Source organism: Zosterops lateralis (genome assembly GCF_965231275.1).
Source record: "Zosterops lateralis genome assembly, chromosome: Z".
Lineage (NCBI taxonomy): Eukaryota > Metazoa > Chordata > Aves > Passeriformes > Zosteropidae > Zosterops > Zosterops lateralis.
Genome location: NC_139800.1, coordinates 69,509,748 through 69,529,971, shown reverse-complemented (window position 1 = coordinate 69,529,971; position 20,224 = coordinate 69,509,748). Strand labels below are relative to the sequence as shown.

The 20,224-nt window shown below is 34.6% G+C and overlaps 1 protein-coding gene across 6 annotated transcripts in view; it reads left to right on the top strand.

Annotated features, from left to right (window-relative positions):
- Window positions 1–20,224, top strand: part of PAM (peptidylglycine alpha-amidating monooxygenase) — a 123,744-nt gene that overhangs the window by 91,479 nt on the left and 12,041 nt on the right. For 5 of the 6 annotated variants that reach the window (XM_083883402.1, XM_083883403.1, XM_083883399.1 and 2 more), the window contains 3 exons: window positions 13,755–13,884; window positions 18,797–18,913; window positions 19,441–19,513. In XM_083883402.1, coding sequence (XP_083739528.1) covers window positions 13,755–13,884; window positions 18,797–18,913; window positions 19,441–19,513 — 320 coding nt within the window. Of the gene's footprint in view, window positions 1–8,735; window positions 9,039–13,754; window positions 13,885–18,796; window positions 18,914–19,440; window positions 19,514–20,224 lie in introns of all 6 variants that reach the window. The other variant, XM_083883404.1, reaches the window with a different exon arrangement.

Below are 20,224 nucleotides of genomic sequence, written 5' to 3'. Positions count from 1 at the left end.
ATTCAAGCAGTAAAGCAGCCTTTACCACTGAGAAAGTTTTTGGATGGTGTACCTGAAAGCTTTAGAAACTTGTGCATATAAACAGCAAGAGGAGTAGTTTCTTAAAAACAAGGAAAGCGTAAGATAGGTGATAGTTAATCAGATGTCCAGTATCTAGTGTTTTGACTGGCTCATGATTTGATATCTCATTTTCTGTATATTAAGTATAATCACAAACTGAAGCAGAAGGGGTAAAATTTTTATTACTAAAATTAATACAATTATTTGATTGTATTATTATATATATTTCATATATTAAAACATAATTAAATATAATTACATTTAAATGGTTTAAAGCAGAATTCAATGTTGGCTTGAGCTGAAAATTCACTAGCAGCATATAAACAAAAAATTGGATTTTGGGTTTTGTTTTAGTACGGCATATGTGCACACATATGTATGTCACATACACATACTTGGGAGAGAAATGAGTTGAGATTTTCATTGTACTTCTAGTATTATGTTTGCCATGACACTTACAAAACTACATTTTTATTTCTGTCTGCCTTAGGGAATTTAGGAGTTAGTACCATAAAAGTAACATATATTTTGCTTCTAATGATGGAATCTGAAGTGAGTCAAAGTTGCAGTTGCTCTCAGCACTGGTGTTGAGTACTATGAATACAGTGGGATTTTTTCCCTTATCCCTGATTGTGTCTTTGTCGCTGTAAGATGAAATTATTACTGGAGTTCAAATGGGAAAGTTCAGTATAAAGGAACATAAGATTTTTCTTTTGCAATGTTCCAGACAGATTCATGTGAGGTCTCTTTTTCACAGCTGTGAATGTGTTAACTGAAATCCCATTAAACCTCCCATGTTTAAAGTAATATTGCAGTTTCAGAGGAGCATTCAGATGTTAGCATCTGTAAAGCTGAGCTTCACATTTGTAGTCATTACAATTGCTGACCTAGTGGTGAGAGTGGTTGCACAGAAAACACCTAATTGCAGTTCTGCCTTGTTGTTTTAGAGATTAAAATGTGTATAGTAAGAGAAATAGTACACAACAGAAAGAAAATAATATGGCTCTGTAGTCTAAGTCAATTTGATGCTCTCTGATTATAGTGTGTTTTTCCCTAGACTCCTGCAAGAGTTGCAGAGTGGTTCTAGGTAGTCTGATGTTGAGGTCTGTTTTCCCATTCTCTGAGAATATACAAAGCAAAGAACTGAAGCTAAGTCTGCATATACACAGATGCTGCTGAAACTGACTGGAAATGTGGCTTGAATGTAAGGTGTGGAATATGATACAAAGTACCCTGTAAATTCACACTCTGGGGTGTTTCTAGGTGGATATGCAAAATAAATGACCATTCTGTTTGTCTAGCAAAATAATAGTAATTATGGACCTTAATTTCACAGTACAGGCTGAAGTACTTTAATGCAAGCATATGTTTCATAAACAGAGATGATGGAATAAAATAGTTAGGAGAAGTCTTTCTGTTCATTTAAAATATTTGTTCAGGAATTCTTGGAAAGGGAATCTTTGAATGAGTTTAAATATACATATATTGTGATGGCCCATTGACTGTAGGAGACAGTTTCTTTGTAAAAAAATTTAATGTCATGATCTGTACAAAATGGAGTCTGAATAAAGGTTACACACAAATCTATTTATTACCTGTTGGATGTGTACTCCATCTTGTAATTATTTTCAGTTGTATAGTATACTTGCATATGACTGCACAAACACACACATGCACACACAGAGATAAGTATTTTGCACATGGTATTTGTTAGCTGGAAATACTTTGTTAGGTTGTAGCTGAATCTGTGAGGTAGGAAGCTGAAATGTGTGCCTTGTTCTGTAAAGTTCTGCATTTTGAAGAAAAGCTTGTTCCAATAAAAATACATTGAATTACATCTTTTTGCATCTGGGATAGAAATTTCTTAATTGGTTTAAGTGAAAGAAGGAGATGATACAGCTCCTCTGCTTTCTGCCCATATCTCTTTTGTTTCTTTAAGGGGAAAAAAAAAGAGATGAGTAAAATATGAAGGGAGGTCTGCAATATCTTGTGGGACAGGTGTTGAAAGGAAGAGAAAAGGAGAATCAACACGCAGGCAGGTCTTTAGTTTTTCAATAGTGTGTTTTTGTGATAATGTTATATGGCAAAGCCACGGGAGCAGGATCAACCAATAAGATGATGTGTTTTTATGCCCGCATGGGTTACATTTCTTTTTAAATAAATTTTTTTATAATCTACCCTTGCTAGTTTGTATGTGACTGTAGGAAAAGAGAGGAGTTTGATTTGGTAGGTGATTAAAAATCCTTAGGAGAGGCTTGAAACAGAAGACAAATTTGTGTTCCAGTATTGATGTGGTATGCATAGAATGAAGTGTTTGAGACATTTTTAGATTAAGGCCACGTGTATAAGAAAACCTTCAGATGTTTTCAGGCTTTGACAACATGTTTAGGGCTCAGATTGTATGAGATCTCTTAAAGAGAGTAGAAAAGTAAGATAAAAGTGAATGAATTAAACCTTGGAAGAAATTGCTACTAAGATAATAAGAGTGATATATGCTGCTAGGAAATTATAATTAGGGAGATTCAGAATAGCAGAGGGTTCGCTTGCTCTCTCAACACTGCATGATCCTGCTCAAAGTTGTAAATAAAAGATGAGCCTTTGATTTGGTTAGGATAAGGTTATTCATAATCTTTACAAAAGCATCTTCAGTGCAGTAAAAAAAGACCATCAGATCTAAGCAAAAAAAAAAAAAAAAAAGGCAGTTGGTACAAGTTGCATATCTAAGCAGGAAAAAAAGTATAACAAGTATGGAAAGAAATTTTAAATTGCATGTTTTGGTCTTCACTGTCTGACCCTTGATTTATGCTATCTGGCTTTTAAAATTACAGAGGGACATTTCCTGAGTTTCGTAAAAGTCTGCTTATCAATGAACAACTACAAAAACTGCTTGTAATACCATTAGTGTGTCTGAAGAAATTGAAAATGTAGTACATTGTATTAGTACAGGGGGAGTTCGGAGAAATAAAGTTATATCACAATTCTAAAACAAACCAAAATTATTATTATTATTATTATTATTATTATTATTATTATTGGCAAAATGTTTTACTTTTTTATAATTTTCCTGTCTCTTTTTTTTAAATAAAGCATGATGATGCTTAAAAACTTAAGTTGAAGATAGTAGAACTCCTGTAATAAACATATTCTCAGTTATGCAATTTTGTGGGACTAAATGTATTTCAAAATATATACTTCATGAAATAGAAATTTGAGGTGGAACTGGTGCACCCTATGCTGGAATTCAAATGTCTGTAGTATATCCAAATGAGCACAGTGAAGTACTGTGTAGTAAAACCATTGTCTTTACTGCTAGTCATCTAGAAGTAGCTAATAAATATACCTTATTGTAACAAAATGATTGGTTCTTGTCAGGAGATTTTTACTGGTCAGGAAGGAAAGAAAAGAACAGGGCAGCTGGGTAGTTCCAAGTGCCTTGGGTTTTAGTATCTGGTTTTGATTTGTTGACAAGGAACACACGTCTGTAAAATGTAATGTTCAGTGAACATTCTTCATCTTCCTTGATACTTTCACTTAGCTTTCACACTTTCCCATTTACAAACTCTATAACCTACTGATCTTTAAAAAAATATGCTTGGGCTTTCAAAGCATTTCTACATTAAAATATTTTGACAGAAAAATAAAGGGTGATTGAAAACCAAAGTGCATTTACATTGTGGTAGTAGTAAAAGCCCTTCTTAGGGACATGCAGACAGAATTAAAAAGAGAATTTTTTTAATTATTTTTACATTTTTTACCTTTTCTTCCATCCTTTTTTTAGCTCTGTAAGCTGCTTAGAGATGCCTTGAGAGCAGATGCAATTCCTGGTGTTCTTCAAATATGTCAGTTTGCCTATGCTGTAAGTGCACATCACTGTAGGGCAGTGAGGGTGGCCAAGAAGCTCTAGAGCAGCTTAATTCTTTTCATTTCTTCATATCTATGCCTTCCAGCCCTTCAAATCCCTTCAAAAAGAAAACAGCCTTACTTAATACTTTTCGGTTCTTAGGAATCATTCCAATGCTTTCATCAAAGCAAAAGATTAAATCGTGACTTGCATGAAACATAACAGCTGACTAGAAGACATTTTGAAAGATTTTTTTGCCTATTATGTCAAATGCTGTTAAATATCACTTGAAACAGGCATTAGATTTTGTTCACTTACATATTGTCATTCCATAGCTTTCTCCCATTCTATTCTCCCATCAATGTTATCTTACGTATGTCATAAGTAAGTCACAGTTGGACCCATATAATTTGTCCATGATTTCAGTACTTAGGAAGGGGGCAGAACCCCTGAACACTTCTTTCAGCTGAACCTACTTAACAGAAGTATGTCACGCTAAGACAGAAACATGCAGTCTCAGAATACACCCCATTTTATTCAGACATAATTGGGGAGCTCAAAGTCAACTGTGAAAACTTGTTTCTTAGTCCTGTTATGATAGGACCAAGACACAAGCTTGGAAGGAAGAACATGAAGTCTAAAATGCCAGTGACAGACTGAGGAGCCTGAAGCTGGACAGATATGACAAAAATATAGATTCTGGATGTGAAAATTCTCAGACACCACCAGGATGCCTTATCTTTTCTTTCTAAAATGTAGTAGAAAGACATTTCACCTATGTATCTTAACAGGTACACATTCTGGACAGGCTTGCCGTGGCTGAGCTTTGGATCAGTCAAATTAGCTTGATCCTGCAGTACCATGGCTGATACTTCTACATCTAAACTGAAAATTGGTGCTTCTGATAGCACCATGGTGTGCTGCTGAAGGATAATAGACAGTGATTGCTCACTACAAATTGGGGGACTGCTGCTGGAAAAAGAAGACTGGTGTTAGAAATAGAATCATAGAATATCTAGAGTTAGAAGAAACCCATAAGGATCATTAAGACCAACTCCCTGTGAGGAGCAGGGAGTTGGTCTTACAACTAAACCACATGACAGAGAACATTACATATTTAAACTGCTTTATCTACCTTAATCTGACCTTTTGTTAAATCAGATAAAGGTCAAGTCATGTTTTGCAATGAAATTGTCAATGTTGATTTTGTTTGTATGAAGGTATACCAAAACGTTGTTCTGTAAAAGAGTTCCGATTGTGTGGAACCACCACAGGAAGTTTAAAATTACTGGAATATATTTATGCATTGTTTCATTTTTGAGATGTTGTTCTTGACAGCTATCACTTCTTCCAGAAAGAATAAAATGCAAGTGTTTGTAGCCAGTAATCTTTTCCATAGAGGAAATTGTGCTGATAGCTTGCACATAAGAAATACAAGTATCTCTCTGCAAGTGACCTAATCAGGCAGCTTTCCAGATACTATACAGCACTGCTACATTTCAGTTTCTTCACTAAGATCAAATTGTTGATTCATCCATGTCTTTGTCTAGTCATACTCAGGCATTCTAAAGGCCAGGCTGTCTCATCACAAACAAGACCAAGCAATGTTCCTTTCCTACTGAGTATCTTCAGGCAAAGAACACATTCAGCTGTTCCAGCTGGTACAAAACCACTGCAAAGCAGCAACACAAGATCATGCTTTGTTGATTGCTGGATATTGCTTTGCACAGAGCAGCTTTTACTCAGAATCAACATAAGTCTGGTCTTTGCTATTTATCTCTAGCAAATTATGAACTATTTCTTAAATTACACTGCTTACAAATTATTGGAATCCACCTGGATATCACAAGCAAAGCTGAAAAAAAAAGCTAGATGCACACTCAATGTATGGAATTTAGGATAGGGTTGCAGACGTTGGGTTATCAGGAAACTTAAATTCTTCACCTCCATGTCTTTTGTTCCTTGTAAATACCCTGAGTTCTGTCAAAACGCCAGGACGTTGATAGGAGGCTTCAGCCTAGTGTTTGTGCCAGAAGTATGGAGATACTGGTCACATATGTAGAACTCATGGATGTTTTTTGAACTTTGTGCATGGAGATTCCATATTCAAACACATTCACTTAAGGAAAGGATCACAGTTTCAGGGCAGCTCCACTTCTGACCACTTCTGTTGTCTCATGTACACCCTTTTCCATACATTCAGACAGTTCCTAAATATTTTTAACTGCTGTGGTTACAAAACCCCTCTGTAATGAAAGCTCTAACAGGACAAGCTCAGCTTGGAAAATACCTCATCTATATCCACTTATATATCCACTCAAACTGCCCTGCACCAGTGTTTGAAAGTTCCTCATATATCTTGGGGCCATTGGCTCAGCTCTAGGAGGAAACAGAAACAGATTTGACTTAGACTTGAATCCTAGATTAATAGCTTCTGTAAAGATCACTGGAGTTTTCTATGAAGGCATCCTGTCCTAAGAATTATTCCCTGGACATTTTGTGGTTTTAAGTGGAATTCTGCTTTCTTTTCTTCTTGTCCTCTATTGAGCCCCATCTTTTAACAGTTTCTTTTGAAGAAGCTAATATCAGACAGGTAAACAAAAAAACTTCTTTGTCTTTATTATTATTATTATAATTTATTAAATCAATAGGCAATATCTCATTTAGAAGCTGGGTTAATTATTCTGTGACAGCACTTGCACACCAGAAATGGAACGCAGTGCTTTTGGCTGGAGCATGAAACTGTCAAACTTCTTCACTCAAGCAGAATGGGCATATGAGCTGTTAGAGTTCTGAAACCTTTGTAAAAACTGTACTATGTTGTTGTCCTTTTGCAGCCAATAATTACACGTCAGTTGATTAGACAATTGATATAGAACTAGGAAAGAGTGAACTGTGCAAGGATCATTAAACTTGCTTTAAAAAGGCCTGCAGTTTAAAATAGCATCAGGCTTGTTTGTTTAGGCAGACTTCTCACGGCTACATTAGGGAGAGCAGTGCTTTTACCACTTAGACCTCTCATTGGAAATGCTTGCATGTAGGTCATCTATATGTCTACAGCGACAGATAAAACCGAAACATTTGTTTTGTATAACATTCATATAATTTTTTAAATGTTGGGGAAGAAAAACACCAGTGTAAAGTATTTTTATACCAAATATTTCCTTAGTAAAGGAAATTTCTGTGTTTCTGCTTCAGCATCAGTTGATGGTTGCTTTAATAATTGAAAACCTTTCTCAGTATGGATATAGTTTGTATCCAAAATTCCTGTGATACACTTTTAAAATATTTGGATTTGTTTTGAATCAGTACTTGGATTCATTAAATTGCAGTATTAAAATAATGGAGTGCTTTAGCTTTAAGAATTGCATTTGAAGCAAATAATTCCTATTTGTTGTATAACTTAATGATTTTGTCTCTTCTCTAATTTGCTTTGTTAATTTCAGTGAAATTGGCCCTGTTACTTCAGTAATTATTTTCTGACAGAGTGTGTCATCTGGGACATTTCATTTCCAAGGGCAAGGAAGACAATCCTACTCAAAATCATTGAACAGGGACTGTTTAATAACATGACAGATCCTCTAAGGATCATTTTCAAAAGAATTAATTTCCTCTGTCCCGGGCTGCAAGTGGTGATTTCAGGTTCTGAATGGGTTTTTTTAGGTTTTGATTTTTTGTTTGTGGCAGGGGTGGAGTGCTGCTTGTTTCCTTGTTTATTTCTTTGGTTTGTGTGGAAGCTTCATTATTGGTGGTTTCACTTTTGTAAAAAATGTCCCATATAGCCTGTCATAAAATAATACAACTTTTTAATTACAAGTGATTTGTGTTTGAAATAAAAGGATATCTAGTTGCAGTAACTCTTAAAGCACATTGAATGTCTCTTCCCATTCAAATGATGTAGTGGTATTTGATAGAACTGACAATAGTTTCAGGCAGTCAAGATACTTGGTTAATAAATTCTGTTTTCTTATTTTTTTAGCTTTGAGCTATTGTTCTGGAATGTACTGAAATGTTGAATGAATGTACTTGAATACCTAAGAAAGTCACAGTGATAACTGCATTGCTAGCAAGCACATTGAGAATATAGTTTTTCCTTTACTGCCAGATGATGTCATGACTGAGGAGTGTTACTGTTTGGAGTAAAAGAAGGAGTAGAACCCAGACTGAATAAATGAAAGCAAATTTAATGGATCATGTCTTTTTTCTACAGTGGGAGCTACGGAATCTGTTTGCAAATGGGAAATTTGGTTTTCTTACAGCTTAAACTTCTTATACAGTGACAAACTTCAAAAAATTATGTTTTTAAAAGTATCATGTATTATTAGACTATTATTATGTATTCGACCATTACTGTCTTTGTAAGTGAAAAATTTGATAAAACTATAGAATTTTTCCCTCTTTGTTTTATGAAAATATGATAAACTCTGCAGTAGACTGGCAAATCCAGATAATTCCATCATAAATATTCTTGTACTGAAATGTGCACATTTTTTCCTTTCCCTTTTGCTTTCATTTTCCCTTTCTCTTTTTCTCTTGTTCCTTGTTCCCAATAACATCTCTCCAGAGGTGATGATTTCTTGATGCCAGAGTGTCAGGTAAAAGTGGGTATCTACATGTAATTTAAAGGCAGTAACGATTTAACTGTATCTTTTCATACTAGAAACCTGGCTCCTTCCCTTCCTGAGGCTGAAACAGTTCCTCTTCGCTACTTTTGTCAATAACTGTTTGAATAACTTTGTTACATTTTACCTTGCTGAAGCCTTTTAAAACTACCCGATCTGTTATAATTGGTTTATTTTCTCCTTTACTCTTATCTTTTCTCTTTTCTGTACAGGTGATTTCTATTCGCTCCTTTCTAAGCTGCTAGGAGAAAGGGAAGATGTGCATGTGCATAAGCATAACCCTACAGAAAAAGCAGAATCAGATCTTGTAGCAGAGATTGCTAATGTAGTACAAAAGAAGGATCTTGCCAGAGAGATCGCAAATCACGGTGAAAGGGACAATACTATTCTTGTCAAAGACAGAATTCAGAAATTTCACAGACTAGAGTCTACCTCGAGACCACCAGAGAACAGACATTTCTCTTTACAGCAGTTTAAGCATGGTGAGGGAAGCTGGGAAAAAGAACATAAAGGAGGTGGGTTGGGGTTAATTTTATACAATGAAATGCAATGTAAGAGCTGTGATCCACATTAGCAAAATCTGAAGGGAATTTCAGGGGAGGCTTGGAAGTATTTTACGTGATGTTCTTCCTAATTATTGAAATGTTCTCCTTCTAATTTAGAGGTATTTCACTGGGGTTCTTTCCCCCTCCATGTGTGGAGAAAGAATGCATGCTGATGGCACAAAAACAGTACTTTCTGAATAGTACGGTATTATTTTCCACTCTTAAGACTTTTACATTATGATTTTATATCAGTTACGCTAAAACAAGGTACACACAGGGTATAGTAATCACAGGAAGTGAAGAATTTAATACAAGTAACTACTGTAAAATGCTCGCTGGAATAATCAATACATTTTATGAGTTTGCCTTGATATGTCAGATACACAGTTTCATAAAATTTATTTCTGTAATTTTGTCAGATATTTTTCACTCATTCAGAAAGAGTGGTAGGTAATCCTAAAAAAAAAAATCTTCATAAGGAAATTTTTCTGCGTATTGATTTCAGATTGGGCTCGACTTTCCAAATATTCTTGTACAGGCTGTTTTATTGTGCTAGAAATAGAATTTATTCCCTTCAGGTTTCTATGACAGCAGAAACCATGGAATTACTGTGTTTGTTTTACTGGCATTTTGGTCTCTGTGATATTGATTGTCCTTAGCCTTACTTGCTAATGTGGAAAGCCAGATAATGCAGCATGTGATGAGTATCTCATAAAAGAAGCTGATATGTATGCATGAAAGCCATCTGTATCCATAAGCTGTAGCCACATATGCCAGATTTTATGTTGCAACCACCCAGATAGATGTTTCCAAGTACTTTGTACACATATATTTATCATCCATCAACCTGTTATTATTTCTGTTCATGATGTTGACAATACATGGTAACATGTATTGTCTCTGCTTATACGAGGTTCTGTTTTGGTGTTCAAGCTCACCAAAATCTTGGGTTTGTATTTAAAAGAAAACCAAAGATGAGGACTTTCCAATGTTACATTGTGTGATCCAGTTAAATAAGAGCCTGTCAAATTATTGGCATAGGGGCAGAAAAACAGGGGCAGAAAAACAGGTGGAATGTTACTATGTGCCTGACATATGTGTAAATCGTAAATAATTCCATAAGTCTGACTGGAATTATATGTTCAGAAAAGTAACATGGATAGCATTTCTGCAAAGCAGTTTGTTCAGTTTAGACAAATAACATGTGGTGCAAAGAAAAAAATTGCTATTTTCACTGGTCCAGAGGAGGGAATGTCAGTGAGCTGAATAAATGGTTTAGTGTGAAGTAGCTTATAGCATGAATTCTAACTGCAGAAAGTATTGCTTGGATATGTCAGTAGCCATGTATTCATTTGGTGAGAATTTGTTGGGGGAAGACTAATTAATAAATGAACTTTCAATTGCTGCAATATTGAGGTATAGGAAAAAAGAAAACTGACATTTTCTTAATTAGCATTTTGGTGGGGTTTTTTTTAATGTTTGTAATGCCTTTGACTACAGAATTCCTGACCTGCAGAAGCTGTCAATACTATCTCTCAGCTAGAGAACTTTTGTAGCATTAAATATAATCTTTAAGTATATATTTTGTTTCTTTTTAGGGAAGTGTTTACATATTTAAAACAAAATCTTCCGTAAGAGGATTTTCCTCCTCAGGAGAAGAAGTAGAGTTGTCTTGATTTAATAAAAAAGTTATCCCCTTTGTGAAAACTTTTACTGTATTGAATTGAAAAAATTCTCAATTTTCTTTAGCCAAGACTCTGCTTTTTAGTTAAATTCATTTAACTGTTAAAGAATCAGTATTAAAATGGCTTAATATTTTTAGTCTTGCAAATACTCCAAATTTTAACATGTAATTGGCCTGAAACATCAAGTAGCTAATACAGTAAGTGAAGTTGTTATAAACGTTCAAACTTTATACTGCTGCTCTTCCTGCACTGTTGTTAGCCTGTTAGCCTAGACTGGTCACTAATCTGTCAGATTATTTAATACCACTGCAGCTAGTACAATTATACTCTTTAAATAAGTCAGAGTATAATTTTCCAAGTTTCGAAACTCTTTTGTGCAGTGCTTAATTTAATTTGTCAGGATTTAAATGAGTGTTCTGATGGCAGGGAGTAAATGCAACATGACATAAAAGTTAGCAAAGTTAAAAGGCAGAATGACCTTCCAGGAAATTCTGGACAGTAAATTGCAACTGTGTCAATAAATAAGGCTTTCATCTTTCACTTGTTTAGAGACTTAATTGCATGTTCTAAATCTAGGTAATTTCTTTTTTTCTTTTTTTTTTAATGGAAGGAACCACTCCAAGTTGAAAGGTAGAAGATCTGGTACCTAGTTTAGAGATTCATTTATAACATTCATTTATAACAAAACCAGTGATACTGTTTTTTCTAAGTAATTATAAATTACTTAAATGGGGAAAGTAATTTTCATTAGTCTCATATGAAACTGTTCCATGGACCACTTATTCTTGTAGGGAAATAGTAAAAATCTTAGATAAAGGAAGTCTAAATTTCATGAGTTTTTGTAAAAAGCTATTTGCTTTGAGATAAACTTGTATAAAGGACTTTTAGAATGGACTTGCAAAGGAAAAAGAAAATAGAATACTAGTTAACCAATTTTGGAAAAATGGGATTAAATCTAAAGATTGTATTGAGGCTGGGGGTCTTGTGATTAGATTGTATTTCACTGTACATTCATTTTATGGTTTTGATTTATCAGAAGTCGTTTATTCCTTTAAGTAGAAACATTTTCTGTTTCATAGTATGTGTCTTCTGAGAGACTAAATACAGGCCAAAATTTAATGTTCCTATGTTTAGCCTTTTATTTTTTCTAGCTTTTTTAAAAAAGGCTCAGAGGCCTCTGTAACATGAAACATAAACAAGCTTTCTGGAATTTTACATAAAGTGATATGGGATGAGCAAGTGAGGAAGCAGACACTCAATTTCCATTCTTTTATTCCTTCCAAAATCCAAACATCTGTGACTATATCTGGCACTGCACCTGCTGTGATCAATTCAACAGAAGTATGAATATGTATAATTTTTTGAACAGCTTTTCCTTTAGCTTGCAGCTTTTGTTCACCTAAATATTTCTACAGAGTAGGATTTCTTGTTTTAGAAGTTTCTGATTACTATCCTGCACTGCAGTCGCTGATAGCTTTTAGGTTTCTTTTAGGTCACGTACTCTAGTGGTGGTATCACAGTCCAAACAGGGAAAATATCATCTAATCTGCAGCAGGTTTTCAGCACTGGTTTCATATTTCTCTTGGATAAGTTGTAGAGAGTGATTTTCCCTCCACTGCATTTGTGTTCTTACTCCTCGGAGTACATCTCTTCCAAGTGAAATGTGAGGGGAAGGTCACAGAGATGGCGTAAAGATTTTATACATTGCTTCCCATTAGTTTTGCCTTTCATTGAGAAATCACTTCCAGGTGAAGGTGAACCCTCTCAGACTCCTTGGGTGCCGTGTTCTAAGGTCTGTGTGATCTGCCTTCTTTCAAAGCAGGATGCCCTGGCACTTTGTGAATTTGGATATCTGTTTCACCTGCCTGGATGGTACCCCAGTGATTGGTGTTTAGGATCACAGAACTCAAAAACTTTGGGTGAACTGAAAGTTGCAAAGAAAGCATAGTTGCTTTCAAACACACTCTTAGTGGAGTGGCTCCAGTTTCACGTAACTTCAAAGAAATGGCTTCTTATTCACCATCAGTATGGCTGTGTGTGCCTACATGCTAATTATGCATTTTAGAAATACCTGAATTATGCTCAACAAATCAATTTGTGAAGGGAAGCAGTGGTGGATTTCCTAACATGTAGAATGAATTTTATAGTTTTTGTTTTTATTTTATCAGAATTGGTGAGATCGCTTTTGCTATTTCAATTTTTTTTTTTTGGTAATTTGATGATTTTGATAATTTTTGTTTCATTTGTCTCTTAATATACTGCCAGAGCCACACAAGAGCAACCTCTTCTAAATAGTATTTAAGCAGGTGATCTGTGAGAAATTAATCACTGCAGTCAACTCTCTGCAACTTTTTGAATATTGAACAGTTTGTGCCTTTTATCCTCGTCAGTCTGTTTTTACATAAGAGAGATTGAAGAAACTATATTTTTATCTTTTAAATGTTAATCTCTAAAACTAAATTTCTTTCCCTTAGTTGAATTTTACAGTTTAAGACAAGTACAGGAAGTCTTCTTAGTGTTAAAAGCTTTAATGGAAAAAAACACCACAATTCACCTTCCACATATTTCATTTAGTGATTCATGGTATTAATTATGCATTTTTAAATAAAACTCTGATAGTTAATATTTAAATTTTCCTGCTGATTTGAATTATGTATTTTTGTAATCTTTCAGTCTAGAAAGTATTTACAGAGCTTCTAAAACTTCTAGTCTGTATACACATATCCTTATAAAATGGAGAAAAGAATGGAATCAAAAGCAGTTTTGACATTTCTGTTGTCTATGCATTGCAGGTTGCCAGTGCTTGTGCATGCTTTAGTATGTTAAAACTATGCTTGGAATTAAATTGCAATGCATTGAATGGTAATACTGCATGTAAGAAAATGTCCGTGTAATTCCCATAGTCTGTACCAAATGGCCAGTTAACCATATCTGGATTTTTTTTCTATAAACATGCTGCATGATTATCTGTTTTATTTTATTTATTTATTTATTTGGTCAGATTTTCACATAGAAGAGGCTGTGGAGTGGCCTGGGTTAGACCTCAAACTAGGCCAAGTTTCTGGGTTGGCTCTGGACCCTGAAAATAACCTAGTTGTCTTCCACAGAGGTGATCACGTTTGGGATGAAAAGTAAGTAGAAACCCTTGCTGAATGGTGAGTTAGAAGGTTGAATTCCTGTATGCTGTTTATATACCTTCTCAAAGAAGGACAGATTGGAGTTCCTTTTCCGTTTAAAAATTCAGTTCTTTGGCTGAAAGTACCTTTCAGAGACTCAGAATAGAAATGGTGGTTGACAATTCAAGATATGATGAGTTATTAGGTCTTTAGATAGTAAGAATGTATCTCCAGAGGAAAAGAATATAGCACAATAGGTCCTTAAACTGTATGACCATGTATGACCATGACCAATTCACTGAGATTAATTTTCCCTACCTCTCTGTGTCTCTTAGCAGGAATAATAAGCCCTGGATGAATAATGTTTTAATATGGTATACTACAATTAGTACTTGGGTTTAAGACATGCAAAGCTATGTCCAGTGTATCTTTATTCTTTTTTGTGTTTTACACTGAACAAAATGGGATTGTTACAAGGTATTCTCTCAAAACAACCTTTGTTCTACTCATTTGATAACATTTTTTACATTTAGCATCACTCAAACCAAAAAATCTGAATTTTAGAATGGTAGTCCTTCTAGTGTTTGTAAAGTGATATAGTCAAAGGTATATTATTTTAAGAACAGAAAATTCCAATAAAGAGTACTATCTTTATTTTTACAGGGTTATTATGTCCTTGATTTATAAAATTGTGTATGTGTTTATATGGATACTTTTGAAATTCTAACAGAATACTGGGAGGAAGTAGTACAAGCTTGTAACCTGTTGTGTGGTACCTTTTTAAATACACTCTTTATCTCTTCTCCATATATATAGCTATAGGACTAATGGGTAGGGCTGTTTTCAAATCCTGCTAATTCATTTTAAAATAACATAGTGTCTGAAAAATAGGACAGTATTCTGAACATTATGATAGGAAATTATGCTCAGAATAGTGTTTTATGAAAGAAATTAAGTTATTTAGGTTTTAAGCTAAATAACAATGCAGCAGATAAGGCAATAATTTATTTCTTATACAGTATTCTCATGCGTCAGTGATATCTCCAGCTCAAGTATATATAAATATAGACTATAAAATTTGAAAGGATGCATTGTACAACTTATATTACTCAGACTTCAAGTATTCTGTAAAAGCTGTTTTTTTATCCTCCTACTCAGGAACATAAGTGCTGTTCTTTGTGTTGTTGAATAAAGAATTGTAAAAATATTTGAAAATAGGCTGGTCCTTCTGAAATAGGTATTTTTGAGTGTCTGGCTATTAAAGTATACAAACAATTCAGAACACAAAATTTGAGTTTGAGATCCAGCAGTATTGGAAAAGCCAGATTTTAAACAAAACAAAAGAAATTAACATTCCCTAAAACATGTACATACCACCAGTGCATGGTAACACTACAAGTGGCCTTCTATAAAAATAACTAATAATCAAGTCCTAGTTCCTAAGGGGTTTTGTTCCGAAATCTTATTTTTTTTATTCTTCTTGTGGAGCAGAGTTAATCACTGTAAAAGAAACCTAGTATTGGTATGGACCCTTAGGTCAGCTGAACTAGAACTCTGTGGACCTTTTATGTAAAGTATGGTGATTTTAAAATGTATTTTGAAAAAACGTACCGGTTGTTAAACTATTGTTCCACATCTTGTGGCATGGAGAAGAGGCACACAGAAATGTGCTCATCCAGTCAGCCTTCTCTTTTTATCTTTGGGTACATACATGGGCATTAAGTCTGAGGTCCCTTTTGTGTATTGAGATGAAAAAGGAAGAAGTAATGGGTGTTCTCATTTTTCAAGAAAAAAAGTGGTATTTGAAAGGGATTTGTCATAACAGTTGTATGGGGGAGGCATAAGAAGTTATCAAACTTTTAAGTTAACTTTTATCATTACCTGCAAATACACAGTTAATCAGATATAATATTCCTTACCAAATTGTAAACATGATAAATCAATAGCCTGAAAGCCTAGAATTTATTCTGTTTCAATGCTTCACCAGCTTAGTATAGAAGCAAATTAAACAAAAATAATTTGTGCTGTGAGGCTATGCACAAATATTTCCAATGCATTATTAACATAGGCATTATTAACAAAAGCTATATCCTCATTCAGCTAAAAATAGCTGGTTGAATGATCTATGCTGTTACATAAGGGTAACTTCAGTCTACTTTAGAGCACAAAAGCTATGGAGTGACAAGCCCTGTAATACAGTAGCAGCTTTGCAGTGGCTGTAGCATTCCTTCAGTATATGATTTTAAAAAATAATCCTCTTAAATAAGTAAGGCTCTTCTACAGCATTGTCTCTTCAGTTTCAGAACAGTCTTTGCTATAAGCAGCATGTGTTGTGTAGAATGAAAAAAAACTAAAACTATTCAGGTAGCTAAGCAGTGAACCAGCTGGAAATTATTTTGCATTTTGTGTTGAAAAATGTATGCAATTTATCCAATTTATAAAGAACTTACTAGAGAATGTCAGTTACATTCTTGTTACTGCATTCTTATCAAGGTAGGCAGGCTGAGCACAGTACCACAATGGTGATGGATATTGATCAAGAATAGACCTCAAGGTTCTGCATTCAGAGGTTATGAGATCAGGTGGTTTATCTTAATTTACTTTATAGACCGCAAGAAGGATATTAGATTTAGCAAGAAATTGTTTGCATTAGTGTGAAGTGGCCAGATGAGAAGTGGAAACATAACTGTGAAATTACATTGGAGGTTGAAATTAGAAGTCATAGATATGCAGTGGATTTTACTTGTCCTTCAGTATCAAAGTGCAGAACCTATCACAAAACCATGTTTTAGAGCAATATGACTACCGTGTTTAGTTGTTCTCTTTGTGTGGTTTTGGTCTTGCTACTTTTAAGCTAGAAGTAGTCAGCAGTGTTTGTGTTCTTATTTACCAATTAAAATAAAGGAACATTGCCTGGAAATTAATCTCAAACACTGAGAAAAAAAGAGTGATTGTGATTTTGTAGCATTCTAGTCATCCTTCTAGAAAATGAGTTTGGTAGGGAGAAGATTAATGGAAGATCACTGCCATAAACTCAAGTTCACTAGAATTTCTCTGCATACCATACAATCTCTTATTTACACTGAAAGCACTTAGTTCCCAGAAGAGTTGGGAATAGCAGGAAATACTTGGGCGTCTAGACAGCACCGTTACTAAGAACCAAAATCATAACAAGGAAAGCCAACAATTATTTTAAGTAGTCTAGATAGTCAGTTCTGCAGAGATACAATCATGTTTTCTGTGGGGCTTGTTTTGTACAACGTCTACCATCACTAAGATTATTTTCTGTGATTATTTGTGAAGATTTTCTGCAATTATCTATGTCGATTAAAAATAAGATTAGTTCGGTTAGTCCATTGTTGATGCTGCCGTCGTGGTCATCCATAGCTAGAGCAAGCCCTTACGAGTGTTAGACTCCTTTTAAAATAAAACTAAGATGAAGAGAACTTGTTGTTGCAGATTAATGTCATAAATTATAAAGAATATAACATGCTGAATCATGTTCAGACAAGAAGGTACAACACCAGTGTAGGCCTTCATGTGTCACTATCATTTATACATTGTCCCTCTCTACATGATGGCAGAACTCTGGAGAGAGTTTTTGTAGCTATCACCTTACCTTAAACACTCATAGTCAAAAGGATTATTTTCCATTAGACATTATTTGTACCAGAAATTAAATAGTTACAGATAGTTACTATATGCAGTGGCAGTATCTAAATATTATTTTTAAATCATAGTCTGTGCAGAAACTTAAACACATTCTGTATTGATTTTTCTCGTTATATATGAAGCCAATATTGCTTTTCCACATTAAAAATTCTAGACATATAAATATTTAATGTTATGGAGATGTGAGACTGTTAGAACTGTACAATATATAGTTTTAATAGCTTTATTCATAGCCTTCTCTGTGACTACAAAGTATATTCTTGTTTACCAAGTAGCATCAATCATGGCTGGATTTCTCTTGGGATTAACAAATGGATTTGAAAATACAAAGTGGGAGCAGGGAGTGGGTCTTGTATTCATGCATTTTTCATTCACATCAAACACCGTGCTCTAACATTTAGCCTGAAATGTTGTTCAAAATATTTTACACCCTGTTTACCTTCACTAAAAGCTGAACATATATTTTAACAGGTTAGAATAATAACTAACTTCTCTGTAAGGATACAGACAACTATATTTTTATTTTTTGGAAGCATATGATAATTTCATGTCTAATAAATGTCGTCTGGAAAATTTGTCCTGATTCTTACTGTATGAAATAGTGACATGTTCAAATGTTCTTTGTGAATATATTCCACGTACCCTGAAAATTTAGTGCTATTTTGTGGGATTAGGAGGAACGCATAATATCATATAGTCTGGTATAAGCACACTGTGAAAAGGATAAGAACCATAAGGACTGAATCTTATAGTAGTAAGCTCTAGCAAAATATTGAACTGCATATGAAAAAAGAAAAAGAAGACGATACACAAACATGTACTTAGACTGCCTTAGATGGTAAAATGTACACCTGGTCTTACTGGCAGGTATGCCATGGTGATTACCTATATTTTTTTCTTAGGCTGCATTGTTGAATTTCTCATTTCTGGGCTGCCAATGGTTGGCAATGAAATAATTTTTTAAAAAATTGAAAAGGGGTTTTTACTTACTTGCTTTAGGACTGTCTTTAATTCTTGCTAGGTTGATTTGGTGCTCCTTTAGTTTGGAAGGCATAAGCTCAGTAGAAAATGCAGACATACAATACTATTAACTCCTACAATAATGCAGTGATATAACAAGGTTTGTATATAAAGAAAAAAGAACCCAGTAATCCCACACTGGAATTAAATACAAAACTTGGCTTTAAGTTATGTTTATATTGTTCATTAGTAGAACCTTCTAATTCTGACTTTCTGTTAAATTCTTTTTGTACAGTTCTTTTGACAGCAAATTTGTCTATCAGCAAAGAGGACTTGGACCAATTGAACAGAACACAATTCTTGTCCTGAATCCAAGTAATGCAAACGTGCTTCATTCCACAGGCAAAAGTCTGTAAGTTGGGGTTTTTTTGCTCTTATTAATTGAACTAACATATCCAAATATTTTATGCCAAAGAGTCCCTAAACCCATTTTCATGTGTTTTATATTACATTTGTGCATTTATATACAATTGTGTAATTGTAGCCTCAAAGTATCTTCAAGTAAAAAGAATAAATAAATACAAAATCAACAAAAATAAAATTAATTTGCCATCTCTATCACCTCTGCTTTCAATTTCATGCAATTACATCTACCAGCCAGATTAACAGAAGTGCAGAGCTCATGAATATGGTTCATTGTCCTTATAGATGCTAAGGTAGCCTGAGTGAGATATCAGAGATAACTGAATTCTCAAAACTAAAATGCTCTTGTCAAGAATATTCTAAGCTGTAAAGCTGTATTTTTCATTAAATGCTACACATAAGTTAGTATGTACAGCACTTGGTTTTGATCTGTAGATAAAAAATGAAATCTTCACATCTATATCATTCTTCCAGAAAAATGTTTTTAATTTTGTTCTTCTACATTTGTGCTTGCAGATTCTATTTACCACATGGTCTGAGTATAGATAAAAATGGCAACTACTGGGTCACTGATGTAGCTCTTCACCAGGTATGTTTCTGAAGCTTTAGTATCAAGAACTTAATATTTTGCTAAAAAAATAATTTTATTTTCCTAGAGATTTGACATATATTGCTTATCTGGGCCCGTTAAGAATAACATTAGGAATATGCCTACAGAAATTGACTCCTGTGCACTTCATGGAATATAATTGTTTTGAATAATTTGCTACAAGGGCACAGCATGGAGAAATGATAGAATCATAGACTCAGACCATAAAATTGTGGTCTGAGTTGGAAGGGGCTTTGAAGATTTTTTTGTTCCGACTGCCCTGCCATGAGCAGGGACACCTTCCACTAGGCCAGTTTGCTCAGAACTCCATCCAATGTGGCCTGGAACACTTTCAAAGGTGGGGCAGGCATAACTTCTCTGGGCAACTTCACCAGTGGCATCACCAACCTTGTGGTAAAGAATTTCCTCCTAATATCTAATTTAAATCTACTGTCAGTTTGATGCCATTCCCACTTATTCTGTCACTACATGCACAAAAAAGTCCATTTCCATCCTCCTTGTGGGCTCCCTTAAGGTACTGGAAGGCCACAATCAGGTCACCCAGAAGCCAATTCTCTCAGCCTTCCCCCATAGGAGAGAGGCTCCATCCCTCTCATCACCTTTGTGTCCCTCCTCTGGCCTCTCCCCAACAGCTCCATGTCCCTGCAGTGCTGGGAGCCCAGGGCTGGAGGCAGCTCTGCAGGTGGGGTC